Source organism: Corvus moneduloides, chromosome 1 (assembly GCF_009650955.1).
Source record: "Corvus moneduloides isolate bCorMon1 chromosome 1, bCorMon1.pri, whole genome shotgun sequence".
In the NCBI taxonomy this organism is placed as follows: Eukaryota; Metazoa; Chordata; class Aves; order Passeriformes; family Corvidae; genus Corvus; species Corvus moneduloides.
In genome coordinates, this window is record NC_045476.1 from 97,355,879 (window position 1) to 97,379,639 (window position 23,761).

At 41.3% G+C, this 23,761-nt stretch overlaps 1 protein-coding gene across 3 annotated transcripts in view; it reads right to left on the reverse strand.

Moving 5' to 3' along the window:
* LPCAT1 (lysophosphatidylcholine acyltransferase 1) overlaps positions 1–22,057 on the reverse strand; it is a 67,856-nt gene extending 45,799 nt beyond the window's left edge. Inside the window, exons 1-7 of one of the 3 annotated variants that reach the window (XM_032119570.1) lie at positions 21,809–21,975; positions 18,186–18,256; positions 16,039–16,181; positions 14,300–14,514; positions 4,745–4,857; positions 3,273–3,333; positions 810–868 (exon numbers count right to left, since the gene is read on the reverse strand). In XM_032119570.1, the coding sequence (XP_031975461.1) occupies positions 810–868; positions 3,273–3,333; positions 4,745–4,857; positions 14,300–14,514; positions 16,039–16,181; positions 18,186–18,256; positions 21,809–21,899 (753 nt within the window). In that variant the 5' untranslated portion in view covers positions 21,900–21,975. Of the gene's footprint in view, positions 1–809; positions 869–3,272; positions 3,334–4,744; positions 4,858–14,299; positions 14,515–16,038; positions 16,182–16,879; positions 16,983–18,185; positions 18,257–21,808 lie in introns of those variants that run through there. The other 2 variants (XM_032119580.1, XM_032119587.1) reach the window with 2 other exon arrangements.
* Positions 22,058–23,761: the final 1,704 nt, after the last annotated feature.

Sequence of the window (23,761 nt, forward strand, 5' to 3'; positions counted from 1 at the left end):
ATAAACCTGTAAACGACAAAGAACCGTGGACAGAAATATTTGTAAGCTACTCAGGTACCAAGAAACAAAATCCTTCCTTAGAAGAAGGGATTATTAATGGGCTACTCTGAGATGTTCTGATGTGATATGCACAGCAAAGAGACCAGGTAGTCCTTATTTTACTTCTGACACTCTCCACACCCTCCCTAAATAACTTCTACTTCAGAAGGGGACAGACTGGACATGAAAATAGCCCCAGTGGGTTCAAAGAGAAACTTCAGACATTGTAAATAAACACTGTAACCTGCATTTTACCTCAATATAATTTATACTGGATGACTAGTCCAGGTTAGCTAATTCCTTACCCAAGTGCACAGTGAATGCAAAGCACAGACAAGGTGATGCTTTACAAAGGTCCTCAGCACGTTACCCTATACCATTCAGCCAGTCACAGTAATTGGTGACTGACACACCCCCAAAGGCAGGAGATGCAGAAACATCTTCCAAAAATAAATGACGCTAAGAAAACTCTCCAGCACACGCTGCAGGAACAGGGAGCACATAGGCACACAGATCCTGGACAGAAATTGCCATTTGCCTCATCATTTGTACAGGACTTCTTGTAACAACCTGAACAACTTTCAGAGAAGAAACATTTAAACTGTCTCAGTTAAGACTCCTCATATTGCTTGAGGCTTAAGGAATAAACACTTAACTAATAAGAACTTACTAACAATTTTTGAATTTTTAAACCTAAAAGGTTGTACAAGAGCCAATGTATTTAAAGGAAAATGCCCTAAATTTCCAACTACACTGCAAGCTGAACTTACCAGTTTGTTTGGATAACGTAAAACCACCGGCTGTACAGGAACCCCAGGAATAAATGCTCCTAGAAGGCACATATGACACGTAATTAATTTATGGTGCATCTTGGTAGAGAAGAAGTTTACTGCAGCAAAAAAATGTTATACAACTAATGGACTGATAGGAAGTAGTTGATGGTGAAAAAATAGGATCTGAAAGCAGCCTCAAAAGTAATCAAAAAAGCAAGCACTGGAGAATGACAATGCATATCCACCTTTTCAGCAGATAGGCAATTAAAAATGTTTGCTGTCATTATCTAAATTATCCTCTACAACTTACATGTATTGTCATTTACACGAGTCAAAGCTTAGTACCAAATTCAGCTCAATAAATGAACAAAAAAAATATGACCACCTACAAGATGGTTAATTCCCTGTCACAATATTTTTGGTGAAGAACCCAAGATTTCTTATGCTAAAGAAGCTTTCTATTTTTATCTGAACAACAACAATTTATAGGCAATTTCTCATCTCTGAAATAACAGAATTAATGTCACTTCTATTCGGTAGCTATGGGAAAACTAATAATGATAAATTGAACTAGAGCTATACTGGACTAGAACTATTATACAGAAGCATTGCTTCAGCTCATGTGAGAATTACAGTTCTAATAAATAAACAGCACAAGTTCTATGCCATTTGCTAAGCATTTTCTTGGTTTCTTATACAAAGATTGGGTAAGCATGATAACTATCTTGTCCAAGACTCCTCTCAACATCTCTTTTCTCATGAAGAAATTAAGAGTTCCACTCAAAGTGTGTTATTCTTGACAATTTACTAAGAGCTCACTAATATTCCAATTAAAATTAAGAACCGAATAATTGAAGTACACTGTATTCTTAGCATAACATTTGATTTACAAAATAACTGTTGAGACATAAAAGGAATATATGTTAATGGAGTATAAACATCTTTAAATGAAGGTGGTCTGAATGGAATCCTTAGGAGGTTTGGAGGCCAGTGGTACCTTCTGCTCTTGAAGAACAGTCTAAGCAACTTCTGAAACAATCCGAAGCTGACAAAAGCTGAGTGGTGGATGACAACACTACCATTTAAACACAAACACAAAGCCAAGAAAACGTGTACTAAGAGCAAGGAGTGTAGGCCATGTTAGTAGAATGGAGAAAGGCATCCTGAAAGCAGTAACTTGAATAGAGACCTAAAGTAATGTGATACAAGTGAGGAATTTTGAGGCAAAGGATTTCTGGAAGGCTGGATGGATACAGAAGCCAGGTTTCAGTAGGAAAAGCGAGACAGTCAAGAGGCAGACAGCAGCATGTTCTAGACCAGAGCAGAGGAAGATAGAATGAGAATTTGAGGCAGGAAACACATGGTGCCTGGAACGTGTGTGGCACAGAGGGAGGGCAGGAAATCAGGGCTTACATGAAGGATTCAGGCTAGCTTTCAAAGCTAAAAGGATTCAGGTGGAGAGAGAGGGAGAGTAAAGAGCTAAAGGAGTGGATGTTTCCCTAACCACCATTCATTCATCTAAAAAGGTAAGAGCTGAGAGAAAAGTCTGAGATTCCTTCAGCCAAATGAATTAGTACAAGGAACCACAATGCTGACTCACTGCATGATATTCTAATAGTAATATTTAAATTGCAAGCCAAACAAAATACAAGAGACACAGCAAGACCAGAAACTAGGCAGAAAGCTAGGAAGAGTCAAAAAACACAGTCACAGCTGCCTTGCTCACTGAAGCTTCTTCATTGACCATCTCCCTGCCTAATGATAAAGGCATGTTTACATTAAAGGTTGGTGGTTTGCTGCAGTACTGGCATTTGTCCCTACTGGAAATGCAGTTTACAGCTGCAGCAATGTTCAGTGTTACACCCTCTACTAATCTGATAAGCTAAAAGGGTGATACTATTGAAAAGAGCTTAGAACATGGATCTTACATAAAAATTATAAAAAACGGCAACCTCCACAACAATGTTACATGGGAAACATTTTCGTGTCATCTTCACCAGAATGCAACTCCACGGAAGAGTTAGAGAAGGATCAGCCAGATACAACACAACAAACTATTTCAGGCTGGGCATCCTGAAATAGATACACTATTAGAGCTTAAGGTAGCAGAGAGTATTAAATGCTGCATGACAGACCGAAAATAGGAAATGGAGGGGGCAAGGAAAAAAAAAAGCTAAAAGACACAACCACAAACAAAAACCCAGTAAGAAACATTAGTCCTCCTGCTCATATGCATCTCAGAAGCCAAGAAAAAAATCTGAATTATCTAAATTGTTTTGTTCAATGGTAGAATTACAATCTTCCTGTAGCATCAGAAAATTTATATTCCAATTTCACCCAACTGCAAGATTTTTAACTCGACTTCTGCAACAGCAAGCAAATTAAAATGCAAGTGGTATTTCAGAAAATGAAGATACAAGAACATTCTGTAGAGAACAGAGAAATGAGCATAATACCTACCAGGTTTGAATGTAATTAGACAGGATCGGTTTGTGCAAGTGCCCTCTGGGAATATCATTATCTTGAAGTAAAAAAAAAAAAAAAGTTGACTTTTAAGAACTATTTCAATGTGAACTTATTTATAAACACATCTTTTCAAAGCTGTCATTAACTGATTACAGCAAAAATGTTCTCAGGGAAAAACAGTTCAGTTAGAGTTAAAAAAAAAATAAATAAATGGCACCAAAGATGTTAAGTAAAGTTCTACCTTAATAAGAGAAATATTTTTCTTTATCTGTGAATTTGCCTCTTTCTTGCCCTCCAATAATAATTCTATTTACTGGAACTGTGACCAGAAACACTTGTTAAGTATAAGAGCATTTTCACCAAAAGTTTTGGTGCTGGTAAAAATATCATATTCGGTTTTTGTACCAGAACAAAATTCCTGCTCCCAGGCTACCTGCTTATAGGCTAAGACATTATTTTCTCTTTGCTATTACTTGGCATGTGCACAGATGTCCAAATGACAGAGACTGAAAACACCTAAACAGAATTCTAAAAAAAAAAAAAAGCAAAAAATGCTTAAGTTGAACCAATTCAGCAGAAGAGGGTAGACTCTACAAAAACAAAGCCCCCCCCCCCCCCCAAATCTGCATCATAAGGGAATGAAGCAATGGACTAGAACCAACATGACTAGTTTTATTCCCCACTCTGTACTAGCTTGCTTTGAAACCTAATGATGAAAGTCATGATGCAAAAGCTATATATCACCTGTCAATTTATTTATAGCTGTTTATAATGTTTTTGAGGTCCAGTATGCAGAGGCATAACCACTGTTAGCAGCAATAATCCCACAAAAAACATACAGTAACCTAATCCCAAAAAAACCACAGGCATGCTTCAAATTTGCAAAATAATCACATGCTTCTAGGAATTTGAGATCTTAAATAGTCATCCCTTCTTTCCCATTACTCTCTTTCAAGGCACATTATAAACAGTCACACTTTAGGTACAGAAAAAACCCCTGAGCCACTTATTTATCCATGCTTTCATAATGTGGTTTAATAGAGGTGGGCTCTGGTTATTGGAACGTCCAAATTGCTTGGGCTGCCTTGCTCAGTATCACATCTCCAACAATGGCAGTGCCAAAACCTTGCTAACAGCAAGAATACACAATATGTCCCCAGGTATTCTGCTGAGCACTTCATTTTTTTTCTTCTTAGAGGACTTCCTAACCTGCTATGGGGTCTGTCCATTTAGCACCACTTAGGAGCTGTCTACCCATGTACTTACCCAGTTTCCCTTGAAACACAGCGCAATGAGAGACAGATGAGAATCTTACATTTTATCTTCTGGAAAGAGGGGGTGGGGGAAATTTCACACACACACCACCCCAAACCATCTAAAGCCACCCACAATGAAAAAAGCAAACTGCATATCCAAAGCCTGGAAATGCCAAACACCATCTCTCACAGAGTAGCAGAATACAGTACCTGTGGCCATTTACCCTCAGACTGAGCACGTCTCTTTATCTCTTCAACAGTTTTCCTGCGAGAATCCTGGTCTGACCGAGATACAAACACTGGTCGGATATATTTGATCAGAGCTGAAGAGAAGGGAAAACAAAAACAAGCAACCAGCCTTTATTTCCCCTTTGTTTGAAAAACATCTCCCCCCCCCCCCTCCACCCACCCCCCTATTAGTCCTCTGGACAAAAATTCTGTTAGAAGAACATAACCACTTTACTATATTACACTGCAAAGTCAAATACTCAGCTGAATTATTGCAGTTTTATTGAAATATTTTTGTAAGTTTCTGTGAGGAAAAAAATTTTCACAGTTTTGGCACTTTGCACTTTTTCAGTTTTTAATAGATCATTACATACAACACAGATAATGTAAAACATGATGGTACATATTATGCACAGTATTCTGCAACAATGCAGCTGTGGCTATCTATAGGCCATTTTCTCCTTCCACAAAAATCACAAAATCTATAGCCACTCCCAGCTCAGCAAAGCAGCAGGAATCTCCCTGCTACGTAAGTGCTTCCAAAAGACATCCTGTGGGTCAAACTGTCTTTAGAGCTCTTGTCTTCTATGACTGCTCAGCTCCACTAAAGGTACACCACCAAAGACATTATATACACTGATGTTATTTTTTGTGAAGAATCAGTATCAACAGAAAAAGCATGCTCTTTTTCTCAGTTGTCACTTGTTTGCCACTTCCTCATACCAGATGAATTAGATCTCAGACACCCTCTTCCTGCCTCAGTGGGAAAACCCTTGTACATAGCCAGACAAAATGAACATGAGTAAAAATCAGAAGTCAATCCACAAGATAATCTCCATGCATGTCTGTCACAAGGACAGCGAAGACAACTTTCAAAATAGTAAGAAGTCCATACAGTTCTTTTGCAGTGTCCAAAAGCACTAAAAGAGAAGCACCTTCAAATGTATGTTTCAAGCCTTTATTTAAGCAGGTTGTCTTCAAATACCTTTTAATAATTTTTCTATCGTGTAATCTTACCTGAAGGTTCAAGAGTGACTAAACATTAGCTCTCCTACTTGCCCCAAACACAGTTTCCATTTTTCCAGACACTGTGAGAGGAGTTCACTGACACCAATTGTATAATCTGCTTTTGTCAAGGATAGACTTGCTACATTAATGGATCAGCCAGTGCTTAAAGTGTGAAGAAAAAACAGTGTAAGGAATTACAGTCCTGTACCCAGCAAAAGCTGCTGGCTCTGGTGTTATCCTACTTAAAGTTTAGCCAGCAACTCACCAAAATCCTTCAGTTCTGAAGGTTCTGAGAAACTAATCTGTCAAACCTTACAGCAAGTTCCCAAACATTCGGCCAGCCTCTGAAATATTACTTTTATCCCACAAGTTGCCAAAGCTCAGGAGACAGTGTAACGGAGAAGTTACCTTACTCTTGTACTTTTTCCTACACGCCCTGCTCTCAGACAATATCTACAGAAAAACGCTTGTCAGGGGAGCAATCTTTGGCCAGCTGGGGTTACTGTCAAGGGAAGGTAAAAACAAACAAAAAAGCCCCAAAACAAATCACAAAAATACTAACACACAAAGAATAGGGGAAAACCCTGACAAACACAGAACAAGCAATAAAAACAAGGGAAATCACACTTAATATCATAATTGTTTTCTTTTAAGTGATGCTACTTCTGAGTTTGCCCTACTGTTGCAAATTACTATTCCATAGCAAAAACATTATAAAGCAAAGGAAAGCAAAAGATCCAACATCCCCAGCCTTCACTTGGAAGTTTCTTTTACATTAGGCCCAAATGACAGAATTCAGGTTACTTCAGGCCAAGGAATGAGTAAGATAATTCCAGAACTCCAAGGGTCTTTTCTGAGGACATGCTGCAAGCAGGGTCTTATTTATAACGCATGAAATTAAGCAAGCAGACAAAGCAGACAGATTTTTCTTCGGGCAGTGTGACAGAAAACATCAGACTACACTGATGTCATCTGTAGCTGAAAACTATACAGGCAAGTAGCGTGAACCTGGGAGCTTTACTGTTACAACCTTCCCAAAAGCAAGCCACTGCAATGGCACTAAGTTCCAGAGGAACACAAGGCAAGTTACCTTACAAATGACCAGCACCACAAGCAGCAACATACCCCTGTGCAAAGAAAAATAATTATGGTGTGCTGAAAGACAGGCAACTGAAATCTTAGCTTCCTATGGATTTGTCCTGCCTGTTGAATTAGCCTATTAGGGCGGTTATATTAAGCCTTACTTCCTTAGACATTGGACTAAAAAGCTGACAGAATTATTTTTTTAATATTAAACAACTGAAGCTCCTGTGAAACAACAACTATCAGGCCCCTAGTGGTTAAGCCCAACAATTTAAGTGAAATTGAAACTCTCAGTCATCAGCAAAAAGCTGAAAATACACACCAAGAAAAATCTAACTCTATAGTCTTTTCTTAACCACTTCCGAAAACAGAGCACAAGGCTACACAGACCTTTACTCTCACCACATATATTCATGTTCAGTAAATACACAGAAATCTGAAAATTCAAAGGCTGCACCAAGTCTGTCTGTGCAAGAAAGTCAGGAGCAGGGCCAAAAGTCTGTAAGGAGAAGCTGAGAAACATACCAAATAGGCAGCCAAGATGAGACTGTGGTCAAAAGGCAAGCTGAAACACAAGGAGACAGTACCTAAGGTAGTATGGGATGCAAGGAACAGGCACGACTGGGGCAAAGTCAGGCCAGGAGCAAATACATAAAAGGCTCCAGAGAGCTGGCATACTGAGCAGCTAAAGGAAACAAGCAGAACTCTGCACCATGTTCAATAAACAGAACATAATCATACCCTTCTCTGCTCAGTGATTTAACTGTCCAAGACTGGCTGTAACCAGGTAGTGAAGACCACAGCTCAGGTGGTCAGATTCTGAAAAATGTGCTTGCCCAGCTCATCTCACTCCATTAAAGCCAGCCTTGAAATATCATATCTAGTGGGCAATGACAGACAATCCCTCAATTCACAAAACTGATCTTCCGAGCATCATTATTTCAGCTTATTCTCTAGCAGTGTCAGTCCTATTTCATCTAGTCACTCTCATTCCCAATTTCAGATCATACAAGGAATCCTGAGGACAGCTGACATGCTGTACTCCACCTTCTGAGGCAGGTGCCTGCAATTTAAATAGTGCTGCCAGTATATCACTAAAACCTCTGCCTTGCAGGGCAGCCAGAATGCCACAAATACTCTAACCAACTGAAAATTGCTCAAAACAGTTTTTTTTCCTAAAGAGAGCCTGCAAAAACTCAGTATTGCTTTAATTAATTGCAGGGTGGCAGCTCCAACTGATTTCAGAACTGTAACTCCCACGCAATCAATTTCAGCACCAGCTCAATGCATAAACAAAACCCACTTCTTTTTCCCCAATAAGCTGAACACATACAGTTGGGTGCCACTAAACTTCTTAGGACAGCAGCGGGGAAAAAAATTATTTCACCTCTCTATTTGCAGGCAAATGTGTGTGAGGAAACCTTGTTTTGATTCAAGACACGAAGTGCTGTATAACACACAACAGCAGAAAGTATTGTAGCAAACCATTTATACTGGCAACATCACCACTGGCTCTACAAGGCACCAGAGAACACAAAAAGCTATGGAATAGCAACGTGGCACTACATACAATTCTTCTAAGATGTATCCATACACACATTTTTGAGTGGGCAGTTACATTTTCCCCACTGTAGAATCAGCAACAAACAAAGTAACAGCCGCAAAAGTAGAGAATGCTGAAGCTGAGGGTTTCACTTGGCCTCTCTCTCAAACAACACAAACCCCCATCACTACACTCCCCTGACACTCTAAAGGAATCCTACAGAGGCAGCACAACTGGCTCTGCTTGCCTTTAACATGGAGGTAAGCTGTACAAGCAGCCTGCAGTGGGGTATCTATTTACAGCATTTACTCCTCACTTTTTTTCTAGTATGGAAAAAATGCAATTATTTTGCTGACTGCAGTTGCCATCTTGTGCATTTTGTATTTAGGGGTACAAAACCCTAAAGGCTGAAAAGTGCCATCTTGGGCTGAGTTTTCAAGAGCTGCCTTACTCAAATGTACCTACAAGGTTCTGAACTCACAACTTTTCTAACGAAGTAACATCTACTATGAAAACTGCTCTTTCCTGTAGAGAAAAGAGGAAAAGAAATCTGCAAGAGGTTCAAAATTGTTCTGAAAGTTATAGGGGGAAAAAACCATTAAGGTTCCAGATTACAATTACTTCCTGTGTATTTGGATATAGACCTTAAAAATGGAAAAACTCAAGAACACACACACCAAATACACAAAGTTGTACCAATGCACAAAACTCAATTCAACCAAAATTAGGAACTTTTCCACTTGGAATTACACTGTTCTTACAGAAGAAGCGTTATTATAGCCATGATACTCTACAAGAGATTTGTAAAACTGGTGATAGTAACTTACTAGAGCAACAACCATACACAGAAATATATACTTATTTGACTCAAGTCTGAACCAACCACTGAAGATAAATGTATGTCAAGAACAACTTCTCCAAGTTTGACTAAAAGCTTAACAGATGGACCACCTGACAGAAGGCATACCAAGTATTCATGGGACAGAGGCAGTATTAATGGGAAAGTTCTCCTCCCTACTTCCAAAGACAAGGGCAGGAAACAATGCAGCCCGTAGGACAAAGAAAGGTCAGTAGTTGGAAATAATCAGTGTCCTCTTTAGCTTTAACAGAAGTAAATTCTGTGGTATTTGGGTTGGTCTTTCAAAATGGGAACTATTTCCTTAAGGACTTCTTGAGAGACAGAGACTTTGCTTGTATCTCAGAGATTGCTGTTTGCTCTCACACGCGCAGTAGCTGTATGAGGGCATGGGTCTATGTTTTAGCTTTCTGCTGCCAGTCTAAAAAGTATTTAAAGCAGGCAGCAGCATTGGTTTGAAGGTTTCCTATATACTGCACTTTGTAACTTCAATAAATGATATTAACAAGTAACTTCGAACTTCAATAAATTATATTAACTAGTAATGGTAGTTTAGGCATTCCAGCAGCAGTTTAAATGAGAAATAATTTTTACAGAATTTTCCAGGACTCCAAGCCAAATGATAAGCACACACCTATAATACACGGGTGACAATGCAAGTATCTTAGGTCTCTCCGAGAGAGCTTCTGTGAGGACCAAAATCTTGCAGGACCATCTGGGGGCCCAGAGTCTGAAGGAAACATTGAATTTTGAAACACAGGGTTTTAAAGGAGAAGATGAAATGGATAAGCTTGGCAACAACTTCAAGATGCTTCTCAGAAATGGGGAGCTCAAGTGTGTACTCAAGGCAGGCTACAATGCCAACGTAGCGTAAGACATTGGCATTCATCCTGGTGACCTCAGCGTTTAAGCTGCTGATTTACAGTGTATAAAAGAGAAGAAATCTGTGATGCCTTCACCTTAGAGCAGGTTTTTCCACAAGGAGTTTAAGGACTGTTTTAGTGAATCTCAGAAGTGCGAGATTCTCACTGAAGAACTATGGGTCCACCACAGTTCTCTTCCTCTTGTGCTTTGGTGGGGGGGCACTTGGGATGCAGAACTAAAATATTAGGTTGCACAACAGAGCTGGTGGGTAATTTGGCACCTTTTAAGTTTTGAGATGAAAACATACCCAGCTACCTAAGCATAAATACTTTCCCGCGAGTTACTTATTCTCATCTTTTAGTCGTGATACTTGAGAAAGGCCAATAATGCACTTTAAAAAAACAAGCTTGAACAAAAACTCATGAGTTTACTAGATGTGGAAAAAACCACCTACAACAGAATTGATAGTTTTATAGCACTGTATGATCCTCCCTTTATAGGTCTGTTGTGTTCTGCCAAACACAAATTACCTCCTTGCCCTTTATAAACCTAAGGTAACATATCATTCTGTACATTTCACAGGTACCAACTCCCTCTCCTTTTCAGAGAGTGGTGTTAGAGATGTTGAGAAGTTGCTTAAAGTTTAAATTAGCTTTTCAATTAAATTTAGTTTCTAAAAGTTCAGACTGAAAATGTTCAAATCATAAAAGCGGTCCAACAAAGTCCACATCAATTCATATTTACTGATAAATCCCTTTTCCTTCTTACTGAAGCATTTCTGCAACAGGACCCACCATTTCAGCAATGAAAATTTACTTTTATCCAGGGTGCTTCAACAGTCAAAAATAAGACAGTGAAGTGTAACTATCCAGAATTTATGCACAAACTTTGTCCTGACTCGAAGTGGGATTCAACAGACAAAATGGGAAAGTGTATGGATCTGTATTGATAAATTGATCTGACTTCTTCAGCCCATGTAAGGTATAACAGACTCCTACATGTCATTTTCCTGCTCTAAGACTTGAGGGGTCCAGCAAAGTTCACATCTCCAGTCTACCAAAACCCTGGAAAGTCATTGTGTAGAAACATACATCTTCCTTCAGCATCATGACATATTCCATCTGTTTGGCATTCTCTACTTTACAGATACTGATTTTTTTTTTTCTGGATGATTGCTGAAATATCCTTTATATTTGGGCAAGCAGTTCCTCCCCAGAGTTTGTTAACCTTGTGTGTGTGCCAAGTGGATAATTTTCCTCACTACTGACCACTGACTGAAGAGTTCATAACCAAAGAGCATTTTAAAATCTGGTTTTCTTTGTTTTCCTAAAAAGGATGAAGACGTCTGTAAGAATCACAAGACTTAAGCCTGCTTCTGAAATGGGACTTTGCAAACCAGGAGAGCTGCCTTTGCAAACCAGCAGTGCTGCCTTCAAGTTAGAAAGCAATAAAACACTTGTACACAAACACACAGTTGTGGAATACTTTCAATCCCATAAAAACCAGGCTTTTAATCATCTGGACTTTCAAGTGGATCAGAAGCTTAATATTCCATGACTGGCAAACTAAAGGTACAATAACATAGGCAGCTGTTTCAGAAACCCATTAAAATACTTGCAGAACCAATCTTGGTAACCATTTAGCAATCAGATCATTTTGTGCCTGCTAAAGCACCTGATCCCTCTGGTATATAATGTACAATGTCCCAATAAACACTGTCATTACATCCAAAAGCGAATTTATTTATATCATACTTCAATATATTGGATGAGGATGTACTTTTCACCCAAAGTCCTCATCCTTAGAAATTATCTTTAAATTTCCTCTGCCACTTCATTTTTCACATTTTCAAGTCTGCTCAGATAGTTAAATGAAAGTACTTTACTTAAAGCTTCCCAGAAGATTCAGAACAACCACTGACAAAAGACTCAAGAGATAAAAAAGTTAGGATTATCAGTGACTGGCTCCAAAACCTTACAGAAGATGGTATAACAAGTTTGCAAGACTTACAAAACTGAAGAACACAACACAATTCTGACCTCTCTGGGATAAATTCTGGATGAATGTCTAGAGTGTTGACAATTCACCAGGCAATCCAATAAAAACATGAGCACATTATCCCATAAGCATAAGAGAAATATCAGTGGTCCAATAACATGAAATATATTTTTATGTGTGTGCATGTAGAGAGGTGTAAAAAACATAGGGATTAAAATGCTAGATCAAAGAAGGAAAGGATAGAACTATCTGCTTCAGGGAAAACTTCTTTCAAAGAAGTAGAAGAGATAAATAAATCACAACTTTACTGGAAAGTTCCCACTAATTTTTAAGTCAAACTAATCAATACAGTGATTACTACCTCTCTGTTAAGGTCCATTTACTTAAATAACACAAACTGCTGTAATTAATGGTGCTCATATGGAAGTCCACCCTTAAAAACAAAAAAGATTTTTGAACTCTGAATCGCAGTTACGACCTTTGGTATGCCTCACTTCTGTGGCATTTTTGTGAACCCTTCACAAGTGACAACACAACTTTTGTGGCTGCAAGCATAAAGTGAATGCAGCCACACTAGACAAAACATTCATTTATTTGACTGCACTGTACATTCCAGTAATACTCCATCAAATCACTACATGTTCTCTTTTTCTGTAACTGGTTGTACTCACACGTGAACTAAATGAAGTGAATAATTTTTAAAATGTATTGTAGGAAGTCTAGAGTTTCGATGGAATCCTGTAAAAGTCACCTCAAAATTAAATTACGTACTTAGAAAATACTTTGAACTACTCAATACGCATTACTTGTGTTACATTCCCTGGAACTAAAACCTCCACATCCCTAGAGATTGTTCTGGTTCCCACTGAATCTACTGTGTGGGATAGTCAAGTAGCCCTTGTAGCATTCTGTCAAATGCCATCCTGCCATTTCATCAAATTGCAGTAACACAACATGGACTGGAGCTACCTCATTTAATCTGGGTGCTCCAGACAGACCACCTTCAAGTCAAAGGGAGTTCCACACAGACTCCTTTTATTTTGCTGAGCCAACAATTATTAAACAGCCAACTGAGTCACCTGAGAAAGAAGATACATCAGCCTCTGCTTCTATGCCTGGACTGCTCCTAAGGCCCAAGCTGGCCTGGATACACCTATGCTGTACAGGACTGCCAACATACTGTCTCACAACAGTATCCCCTTTCAGTACTGAACAAGGGAGTTGAGTTTCTTTTTGTTTTCACACTATGCTTGTTTGCATACAGTTGTTTTCAAAAACACCTACCTGTCTGCACCCTTTTTCTTTTTGTTCAAAGCATCTATTCATTTTTACATTTTTTTTCACTGCCACAAATTTCCAAACTCCATTAGTAAGATACTCAAGGAAATTAAGATACAACTACAGATCTGGCCTGAGCTTTACCTCATACAGGCAGACCCTTACATGAAGATTCCTTAAACGAAACTTCCATATCTAACCACTCACCCTTTGTGGCCATGTCTCAGCTTCTGGTGTATGAATATCACCTTAAAAACATATTGTCTAACTAAATTTTAGAAGGATGTCAACACCAACAGCCTGATTCCATTTAGGTGCAAAGGAACTCAAAGCTTTTGTTTATACTTTTAAATTGAAGAGTCTTACCCATGGCCAAAGTAAAATCTTTTGTCACTTTTACATTACCCATAAAAATCTACACAATGAGACATGGCAGTATTCTTTGAACTTTGCTGGTCACTAGACACAAGATAGTGAGTTTCTTCAAAATGCTTCCACACAGACTTACACAATTTTTTTCCTGTCACAACTGCACCAAAAATTACAGGTGTCTCTCAAACATTTGGGAGAACTTACATTAATAATTCCAAAGATAGTATTCAAGCACTACTGACTCAGGCATCTGCTTTTCTCACGACTAAACCCAAGTGCACAACAACCTGTTCTTGCTCATCTCTCACACTCTGCCTGAAACAAACTTATTGATGTGTGAAGGATTAGCAGCACTCCCTCAAGGCAGGGTAGCATTCAGAGCACACAACATTCCTAAAACACATTTCTGGGAGGGCACCACCATATATCATAGCAAAACTCCCCTTGTGTTTCAGTCCTTCTCATACCCACCCAGTGAACTTCCTAAGCAATAATTTTTAATTGGTCTTTAAAAAGTAAGTATCTACCAACTTACTTCCCCAAACAGGAATGTCTTTGCTTTCTGCTTTCATCACAATGGAGGCGAAGGTCATAGTTACTGGAATGGCATCAAAGTAGGAAGAATGGGGAGCCACTGTTAATATTGCTGCTTCTGCTGGCAACGCCCGTCTGCCTTTTACATTTATCCAGTGGAATCCACCAGCAAGCCACATCATCCTCATTATTGCTTTCAGCAAAATATCCACTATCCTGTAAAGAGTTGGGAAAACAGTTATGTTGCCACAGGAACACCTTAAAATAATGAAAAGAAAAACATTACATGCATGACAAAAGTTCAGATAGGATATGATGCTTAAAACAGAGCTGGAACACTGCACACACTTTGTTTTTCTCTTTCTTAGCTGATTTAAAACCACTTTCAAGGTAAGATGCTGTTTAATTTGATTTTATACCTGAACATTAATTCATTTTAGTCTCCAAGATTGGCATTTAGTTCATCATTAATTTTTACTCAGACTATGACTGTTAAGTTTCTTCTACACAATGTCTAAAAAGGTTTTCTAGTAAAACCTTAAAAAGCTCTAATAAATTGACTCCTGAAATATGCTATTAGGATATTGCTAGAATGCATTTACCATAATTCTTGGTTTCAAGTTTACCCAAACAAAACAGGGGAGAAATGTAGGGCAGAGATTCTCAAATACAGGAATGCCTACATAATACATATGGGAGCTGTGGAAATATTTTACTTTCTTCCCTTTTGCCCATCTCCTCCTAAAGTGGTTTGGATTTTAGTTTCTTGTGGATTTTTTTTTTTTTTTTTGTTTTGCTGGGGTGGGAAAGATTTTTGGTTTTTGTCTGGTTTTTTAAACTGTCACAGTCATGAAAAAAGAAACTTTGAACCAACAGAGTACAAAAATCAAACACCACAAATGGTAACACTTACAGGGATTGGAGGCTGAAGAGCAGGGTAACACTGAAAATTGGATTACATGGGGAAGGGAGAATCTAAAAAGATTCAAAATGACTGTATGCAAAACTGAAGGCAGCCAATTATTCCATTAGTTATTGTATTGATATCACTCCAAATGAAATGTAAAGTGACAAGCCTCTGTGGTTCTCAACCTCCTTCCCTCATGTAATGAAAAACACAATCAGCTTCCTTCATGCTAGTGCCAGCTCCTAATTTTAAATTTGTCTACAGAAGAGGTGATACACCCCTCCTTTCCTGCTCCTCAAATGGCAGTCTTCATGGATGGGAGGACACTATCTTACATTCTACCTTAATTAGCATTGCAGTATCAAAGCAACCACAGACTTTTAATAAGCACCAAAGTATGGGGCAAGCCCCCAGGGAATCAACACAAATTTTGTCAGTTCATCGTGGGGCAGAAAACAATGGGGTGAAGCAGTTTAAAACAACAGTTTAGAATATGAAATCTGGGCACATTCCATAGAGTCAATCTTCATAACCAAAAGTTGACATTACAGGAATAAATGCAATTGAAGATGCCACAACAAGGCTTCATGCTACATCCTCAATAAAGGTAAGAAGCCTGAGATTACCAATATAATTCTTGGATCACCTGGTAAATCAAAGAGTTGAGGCACTTCTAGTTTCCCACCTGAGGAAAGTGTTTAACAATTTTTATATTTTTCTTTTGAAGAGAGAAGCAGATCTCAGACAGGTAAAAGGTATTTCCCATCTCCTCTATTTGAAACTGCTGAACTGTATAATGATTCTCTTAGTATTTCACCACATCAGTGACTCACTTTCGCCACCAGGAGAGGGGCTTTTCAAGCTCCTGCTCATCAGATCCCATTGAAGCAATGAAGGCAAAAGGCCAGGCCAGCAACATCATAAAAGCAGCAAAAAAGAGTCGGACAGGAAACAGAGTCAAGGTCATGAAGGCAATCTGCAAAATAATAATAATAAAAAAAGCATTATTCTAACACAATCTCAGACTGAAAAGGTCAGTGATTCCTAGAAACTGATACCAGTTCTTAACTTAAAAATATCTAATAGTAGAAACAGCAGAATACAATTCAATTCCAGATATGCCAGATAAGATTAAAAAAAGCACACTTTTCAACACCACAATAGCTGGGCAAGGATGAGTAACGAGGCATAAGGTGCTGTCTCATGTTGTGTTTAATCTGACGCATCTCCAGGCTGCTGTGGAAAGCTTAATTCATATTCTTCTCTTCCCTGATGCAGATCTAGTCATCATGCAGCTCAGTTTCCACTTCCTCTCACTTCCCAAAACAGCTCAACAACCATCTCACTCTGTAGGTGCACAAATCTGTAAATCTAGGGTAGGTACAGGGAACACACAGCAGGAGAAAAGCCCAAGATACCACTTTCAAGCCCTAAACTACCAGCCCACTGCAGTTGGATTTTACAGTGATGGTTCAGACTGGCACCATCATCTTGTAACAACCATGATCTCACTCTCCAGAACAGGATTCCAGTCCCTGTGTAGACTCCTTCAGTTTGCAGAAGTGACAGAAAAAGGGGTATTTTTTTCCCTTAGAAAGGCTAGTTTCCCAAATGAACCAGTAAAACTTCCCACACTACAATGGTCAGATGAGCACCAAAGTTACACCAACTCACACAACTCTGCATCCACTGACAAGACCACCACGTCTGGCAGCAAACAGAGGAGCATTCTGGAGATGAGAGCAGCAGCCTTCTCAGTTTGTAAAATGAGAAGGACCAGCCACTAAGAAATAAGGGAAACAAAATGCAGGTGAGGACACAGACCTTTGGAATTCATGACTCCTCCATCCCTCCCTCCCACTCCTCCAAGTCTTCTCCTACTCCAGGGCAAAGCTGAACAGCGGGTGATTGGTAGTGAGGTATCCCATCCCTTGACTCTCTGTACCAATCCTTTGTACCAAAGATCATTTTGGTGCCATAATTTTAGTCAGAGAATGGAAGCAGAAGTTGCATCCTTAATTTCATGAAAGATGCCATAAATGTGCTGAAAAGCCCTCTTGATCTTCCAGAGACAGCAGGCATGGTAATGGCCAGCAAGAAGCAAATGCACCAGATGTACAGGGTCTGGCTGTGACACCAGCCCCTTATTAGCAGGTAGTAGGTCACCTGTTCACACAAGAAATTTGGTAGGAGAGAAAAGTATGTCTACCTCCTGAAGAAAGTTAGGAATCAAGAAAGACACTGACATTTGAAAAGTAGTTCAGTCTATATCTTACCTGGGAAGATGTTCAGACATCTTCGCAGGTAAGAAAGCTTCTATCTTGTAAAACCTATGTACAGCAATAGCGTCAGTGTCAGACAGAAAAAGGAGAAGATCCTGTCCCCACTGGCCACTGTCAGAGGTCAGAACGCAGGAGACACACACACTCTGGCTCTGACCTTATGTAGACACTATTTCAGTGATCACATTCCTATGTATTTGGGATGTTCACAGAGACATGTCTTCTATTAAAATTAAAAATTCTGTTTGGCAATAAGTCAGATGTAAACACCTGTGCTTTGAGATACATTTAAAAATGCCTAAAGGCCCACCCAGAGTTGTACTTGAGGGGTTCAGCTCATGACCAAAGAAATCTCAAGAGGGGGCTGACTGCAGCTTATTTAACACTTGCTGGCCTACAGCGTCCAACTTAGTTTCTCAGAAGCTGCACTGTACACTGTGAAAGACCCACGAACAGCTTGTAATGGAAGGCTGCCCTGGGACACTGATCTCCATTCTTCCATCAGAAGGTCTTAAATCGGGTGAAAGGCAAGTCACTTAAACTAAATAGGTATCATATGTTCTCCTTGTTTAGGGAGACTGCATTCAGATTTAAGTATGGCCTCACAATGAAGGTATAAAATATGAACTCAAATTCCAAGTTCTCCAAAATATCTCATCCTACTTATCTAAGCACTGAACAAGAGAATCACAGAGTACCTTTGTTTTTACTTCTCTAGGTCTGCTTCTTGTCTTGAAATCCACTATCATAGCTCTCATGCACAGGGGAGCTGAAAAAATGCAACCTGGAAATTAGCAATACAGTGAGAAACATCACTGAAAACAGTTTATTCACAACAAAGTTTCCAGGACTTGTTACAAAGTAGTGGTCACATACTGAGAAAAGAAAATAGTATTTGACATGGTAGAGGTTTTGATTTTTCTCTCACACATATCAGATAAAGATTACATCTTGCCCCACACTTGTACTTCCTCACTATTATCATCCCTATAGCTCAACTCACCAAAGACGGCAGTGAAGGAGCTAGGAATTAATTCCTCAACAATTCTCTTACCCACCTTCCCACTCTGCAAGTCCCCCAACAGACACATTCATGGAGATAAATACAGGAGGAGAAATTTTCCTGTGCAGCTAAGCCAATCTAACAGATCACTGCTGTGAAAGAGTGGTCCTATTCACTCTCTCCTCAATCCTCCCCTTGAGTCAGCTTTAGCACTATGTGAGCTAGCAGTGAGCCAATATAGCTCATTAGTGAGAAAAAACCCAACCATCCCAGCAAAAGAAAATAATCAGAACACAGAAAAAACACAATGATATGCTGGCTTAATGAGCCAAATCAGCTCACCAAGGCACCAAATGAACACCAGTACTGGTGAAATAAAAGGGCCAGAAACACTGGAAGAAAAGAAAATGGCATTGTATTGTGTTTTGAAGTAGCAGGGAAAAAAGCTGCAGATGCTTAGAGACAGCTCCAGTAATGCTTCTACCTGTTCTGAAGTGGTAACAAGAATCAAGAGCTTGAACTTACATGACAGGTAAGACATTAGTATGAACAAAATCCATGGTTAATAAAATCATGTCTGTCTTTCTCACAGAAAGAATATTTTTATTATAGTACTGAAATAAAACAGGTAGCTCCAAGAATGACTCCTACAGTCACCCTCAGATCAGAGTAAAACAGCCATCATTTCTACTAATGAGACTCAGGTCTGAAGCAGGCTTACTACTTTTACGCTCCTGTAATCTCCCAGTTTTTGTAATGTCAGTGAACAGTTCCTTGACAGCTAAATGTATTTCTTTTTGCTGTTGTTCTTCCTCCTTGTGTTTGTTTTACCCTCTGTACTTTCTACCTTTCTTTCACTCCCCAGTCTCAGGCTGGAACATGGTAAAAGGCCTCTACTTCTGAGCTGCATTAATGAATAAAAAAGCTAATCTAGTCTCTCGCAGACTGCAGGACGAGGTTGTAGCGAAGATAATGCAGCTATCTGGCAGACCATCAGCAACAGACAACAGACCACTGGACAAAGCAGTCTTGTCTCCCAGTCCCCTGGGCTCCCTACCTCTTGTACCTACATTCCTAACCTTCCTCAATAGACTGTGCAATCCCAAAAACCCCCCCGTTAGATTCACAGGACAGACAGAAAAGCCTGTGACACAATATGTGCCTACAGCTGAACAAGAAAGTGAGTTCAGCTGCAATAGCTCACACAGAGCCCTCCGCAGCTGTCCAGGGCTGTAGGGAAGAGAATGCACACTTCTGTAATTCACCTGGAGGGATTTCTTCTCAAGAGGAGCAGTTCCACAGCTCTGCTTTAACTGCTTCTGTCTCAAGCACAACTTTTCATCTGTGAAGAGGCTAGAAAAGTATGACTAAGGCAAAGAAAAAAAAATCTTCCATAGTTCCATATGCCAGCTTATCGGCTTTTCCCCACCTAAAACTGCAACAGTAAAACTGATGGGAGGTTGGGTTAAAGAACTCTGTACCACTGTGTATCAGTGAAAGACCGCTCGCTTAAAAAGTGAGTCTGAGACACAGTCTTTGGTGAGGGGGCTGTTCCTTTGGCCTGTGCACTGTGACAAACCACAGAAGTTTAAACACGTGTCCTCATCTTCACTGAAAACAACAAATCCTTGAAATCCATTGGAAAAGGTCACATCTCACACCTATGTACAGGGCAGGTGTGTTCTACACACACAGAAGGCAGGTGTGTTCTACAGCCAGTCACTTCCCTGATGAAGCACCTCAAGGTCTGTCAGGACTAACATCAGATCAGCAAGGCTAGTAGCTCCTATGAGACTCAATACTGCAAAAACTGTTAAACAGAGTCTGCTCTCCTACCAGTATTTTAAAAATTTTTTATAAATAACCTAGCAGAAAGCAACATTAATTGTTATAACTGGAGACAATCCTAGTCCATGTGAACATGTGCTATCTTTGCTTCTCTCTGCTCCCTGAAAGACTTCTACCTCATTAATCGCATATTAACCATGACTTCAGGAACAAAGTACATGGAAAGGAAAACTTTGCAACTATGCAACTTATTGAGGAAGCCCTAGATATGAACTAAATTAGGCAAATGACACAAACCTTTTCTCCCTCTTCTGGCTCAAGCAACGATTTATCAAAAACCACTGAATACATAGCGGGCAACTTAATTAAAAAGTAGAAACCTTTTCTGATGGAGTCTACTATGAACTTTTGAGCTGCCAAATATGTATCAGGCAGCACATTCCGATGTTTTTTAAGTCAGGCCATACATATCTTGTGTTAAGTATCTGGACAGCAACAGGGCAGTGCAACAACGAACTTCACTCAGAATGCAATTAAATCAAGGCTGGATCTAAAGCGCCTTGACCCAAGAGGCTCAGTATTAGTGGATCATAATTTCCAGTATTAACAGGTACCGAAGACTGTTAGGCTCCCAAAACAACAGCTTCAAAAAGCTGAAGTGATGTGATGGAAGTGGCAGAAATGGCCAGCCTCTCATTAGGTGAGGCTCTGACGGTATTTCTTCCTCCAGCAAGCGACCCAGATCTTACCGAAAGCCTAAGACAAGGGCCATGCCCTCTGAATACCCAACCACTTACTGCTCACTGTGCGAGGAGACGCAGAGGCACGGAGGGGGAAGAAAAGAAAACCAAAACCAAACAATGAAATAAAAAGCCACGCAACTGCAAATTTGCATTTTAATACTGCTTCCTGTAGTCTTACCGCTACCTGCACAATACCGAAATTACGCCGCAGGGACTATTTACCCAGGGGCCAAACTTCGGCTGCATGGGATGTCTCGGCCCAGGTTAATTCCTACCTTGACGCTGCTAAAGAGTGGCTCCGCAGGGCTGCTCCCCCGCCACCCATTTAAAAAAAAAAAACCAACACAATAAAACAACAGAACAAAAAGAAACCCCAAAACCCAGAAAAACGAAAAAACTCCCAAATCTCAAAATGCCTACACAACCTATTAAAAATACCCCAAACAAAACAAAAAAACCCCCCACCAACAGCTTTTTTTTTCCCCTTGAAGAAGGCGTTGGAGCACAAGTTGAGGCGCACGCCCTGCGAGCGCCGGGCGCTACAGCATCACGGCCGCCCCCATCCCCCCGCCCGCCCGGCCCGGGCACGGCCGCCCCCGGCAGCCGCCTCGCACACGCCCGGCACCGCTGCCCCGGCTCTGCCCGGCACCGCCGGCTCACAAAGCCCCGGCAGTGCGGAGCCCCCGCCCGCCGCAGGACGCGGCCCGGCAGCCGGAGCGCCGCGGGGGACGCGCGGAAGGAGGCGGCGGCGGCGAGGAAGGGGGGCCCGGTGGCCGCACGCCCCTACCTTGGCTTTCTCCAGGGGGCTGAAGCGCAGCTGGTGCACGAAGGGGCTCCGCGGCGGCGGCCCGCGCTCCCGGCTGCCGCCCGCGCAGCATCCCCGGCCGCGGCTGCTCAACTTCATGGCGGGGCAGGACAGCGGGCGGGCCCGGCGCAGGAGAGGGCGCGGGCGCTGCGCGGCGGCCGCCGGTCCCGGGTAGCGGCGGCGCCAGCAGGGAGCGCGGAGTGCGGGCGGCACTGGCGGCCGGAGCGCTCCCCACTGAACGCCGGCCCCCGCCCTCCCGGCCGGCCGCGCATGCGCCCTGCGCGCCGGCTACAGCGGCTCGGCTGCGCGCCGGTTTCCGCGTCGGGTGGGAATGGGAAGCGGCGGCGGGGTGGGCGCGCACCCTCCCACCCTCCTTCCCTCCGCCCACCTACCCACCCTCGGAGCGTCCCCCTCGGGCATGCCGGGAGTGCGGCCCCGCCCGGCGGCGTGAGGGGCACCGCCCGCCCGCTCCCGGTGGGCCGTGCCGGCGCCGCATCCGCGGCGGGAGAACGGGAGTGTGGCGGGGGTGGCCGCGGGGACCTGCCGGCACCGCCGCGCAGGTGCTGGCACCTCGCTCGGAGCCCGGAACGGGGGTTCCGCGGGCCGTGCGGTAGCGGAGAGGAATTTGGAAAAAAAGGGGAACGAGAAGGGGCGAGGGGAGTCGCTCAAGGCCGGAGATGGGTGTTGGGTTGCCGCAGCGGTAACGGAGCGCGCGTCGGTGGTGCTGGGTGAGCATCGCCGCCGTACCTGGGAGAAGCCAGGTGTTGTGCTGGCATCACGTGTCTGGAATTGGTGAGGTCCATGGGGAAACCTCTGTTCCAAGCAAACCTAGACAGTTTTTAATGAAGTCTGGCTAATTTGCGCCATGGGATCTTGACAGAGTTGGCTGAGGAAGTAGCTAAGTTTGGGGTTTAATAAATCTTTAAGTAGAAAGTAATTTAGTAAGAAGTAAAGAAAAACATTCGTGTTCTGTCCATTTTCAAAATACCAAGCTGGATGACCTGTTCTTGACTGCTTTAACATAAACCACAGGCAAAACAGTGGAAGAAGGTACAAAAAAGGTTTGATGAAGAAATAAGTAAGATATCCTTAATCACCTCACTTGACTTATAAAACAATTATAGCATTATTTAGTGACAGTTACAGGTAAATTGATAAAAGTAACTTCAGAAACATCATGCTTCTGTTTTTAATCTATTAGGCTTAGAACTGCAAAATGGTCTCTGAGTCCTTTGGTTAATACCATATGTACTTCCAGTGGCTACTGCTGTTGAACAGTCAATGGGTTAAGCAGAGAAATAGTTCTTGACTTCTGAAATATCAGAAGAGTTTTCAGAGGCTAGTGTTCATGGGTTTGGGGTGTGCAAGCTTCTGCAGCCTCAGCATTTTCAAGAGTTTTGCCAGAGATCCAAAATAAACTCACTGTTAATAAAATCTGTGGACGTGCTAAATGGTAACTTAGTAAACTACTGTGAGAGCAACTGCAATGTCATCTGGACTGCTTAGTAAAATTAACACTTTCAAACAGCCAAATATGCAAGCCAAATTTACTGCCAAATTTTCCAGGAATACAAGCCATGCCTCTGGAATGAGAGTTTATGTCTTAGAAAAAGTTGTCTAAAAATCATGTCAGGCAAACTGTTATGGATAAGGTGCAGTGTGTCCAGTCTGACTGTTGGATATACTACCAGCATTACAGTGTGTATTAATGAGAACAGATAGTACAAATAGGTGTGTGTGGCTCTTGACATTAAAGATCAAGTGGTGCAGAAAAGACCTGCCAGAACATTATAGTACTGGAGGAAGTCTCTTATAACAGTATGTTTTGAATGCATTATCAATTGGTCAAAAATATCTGCAAGATTTGCCATACTAAAGCTTTTTAAGATGGTAGAAAAGAACATTAAAAAAACAGTGGTCAGGAGCTGATATAAT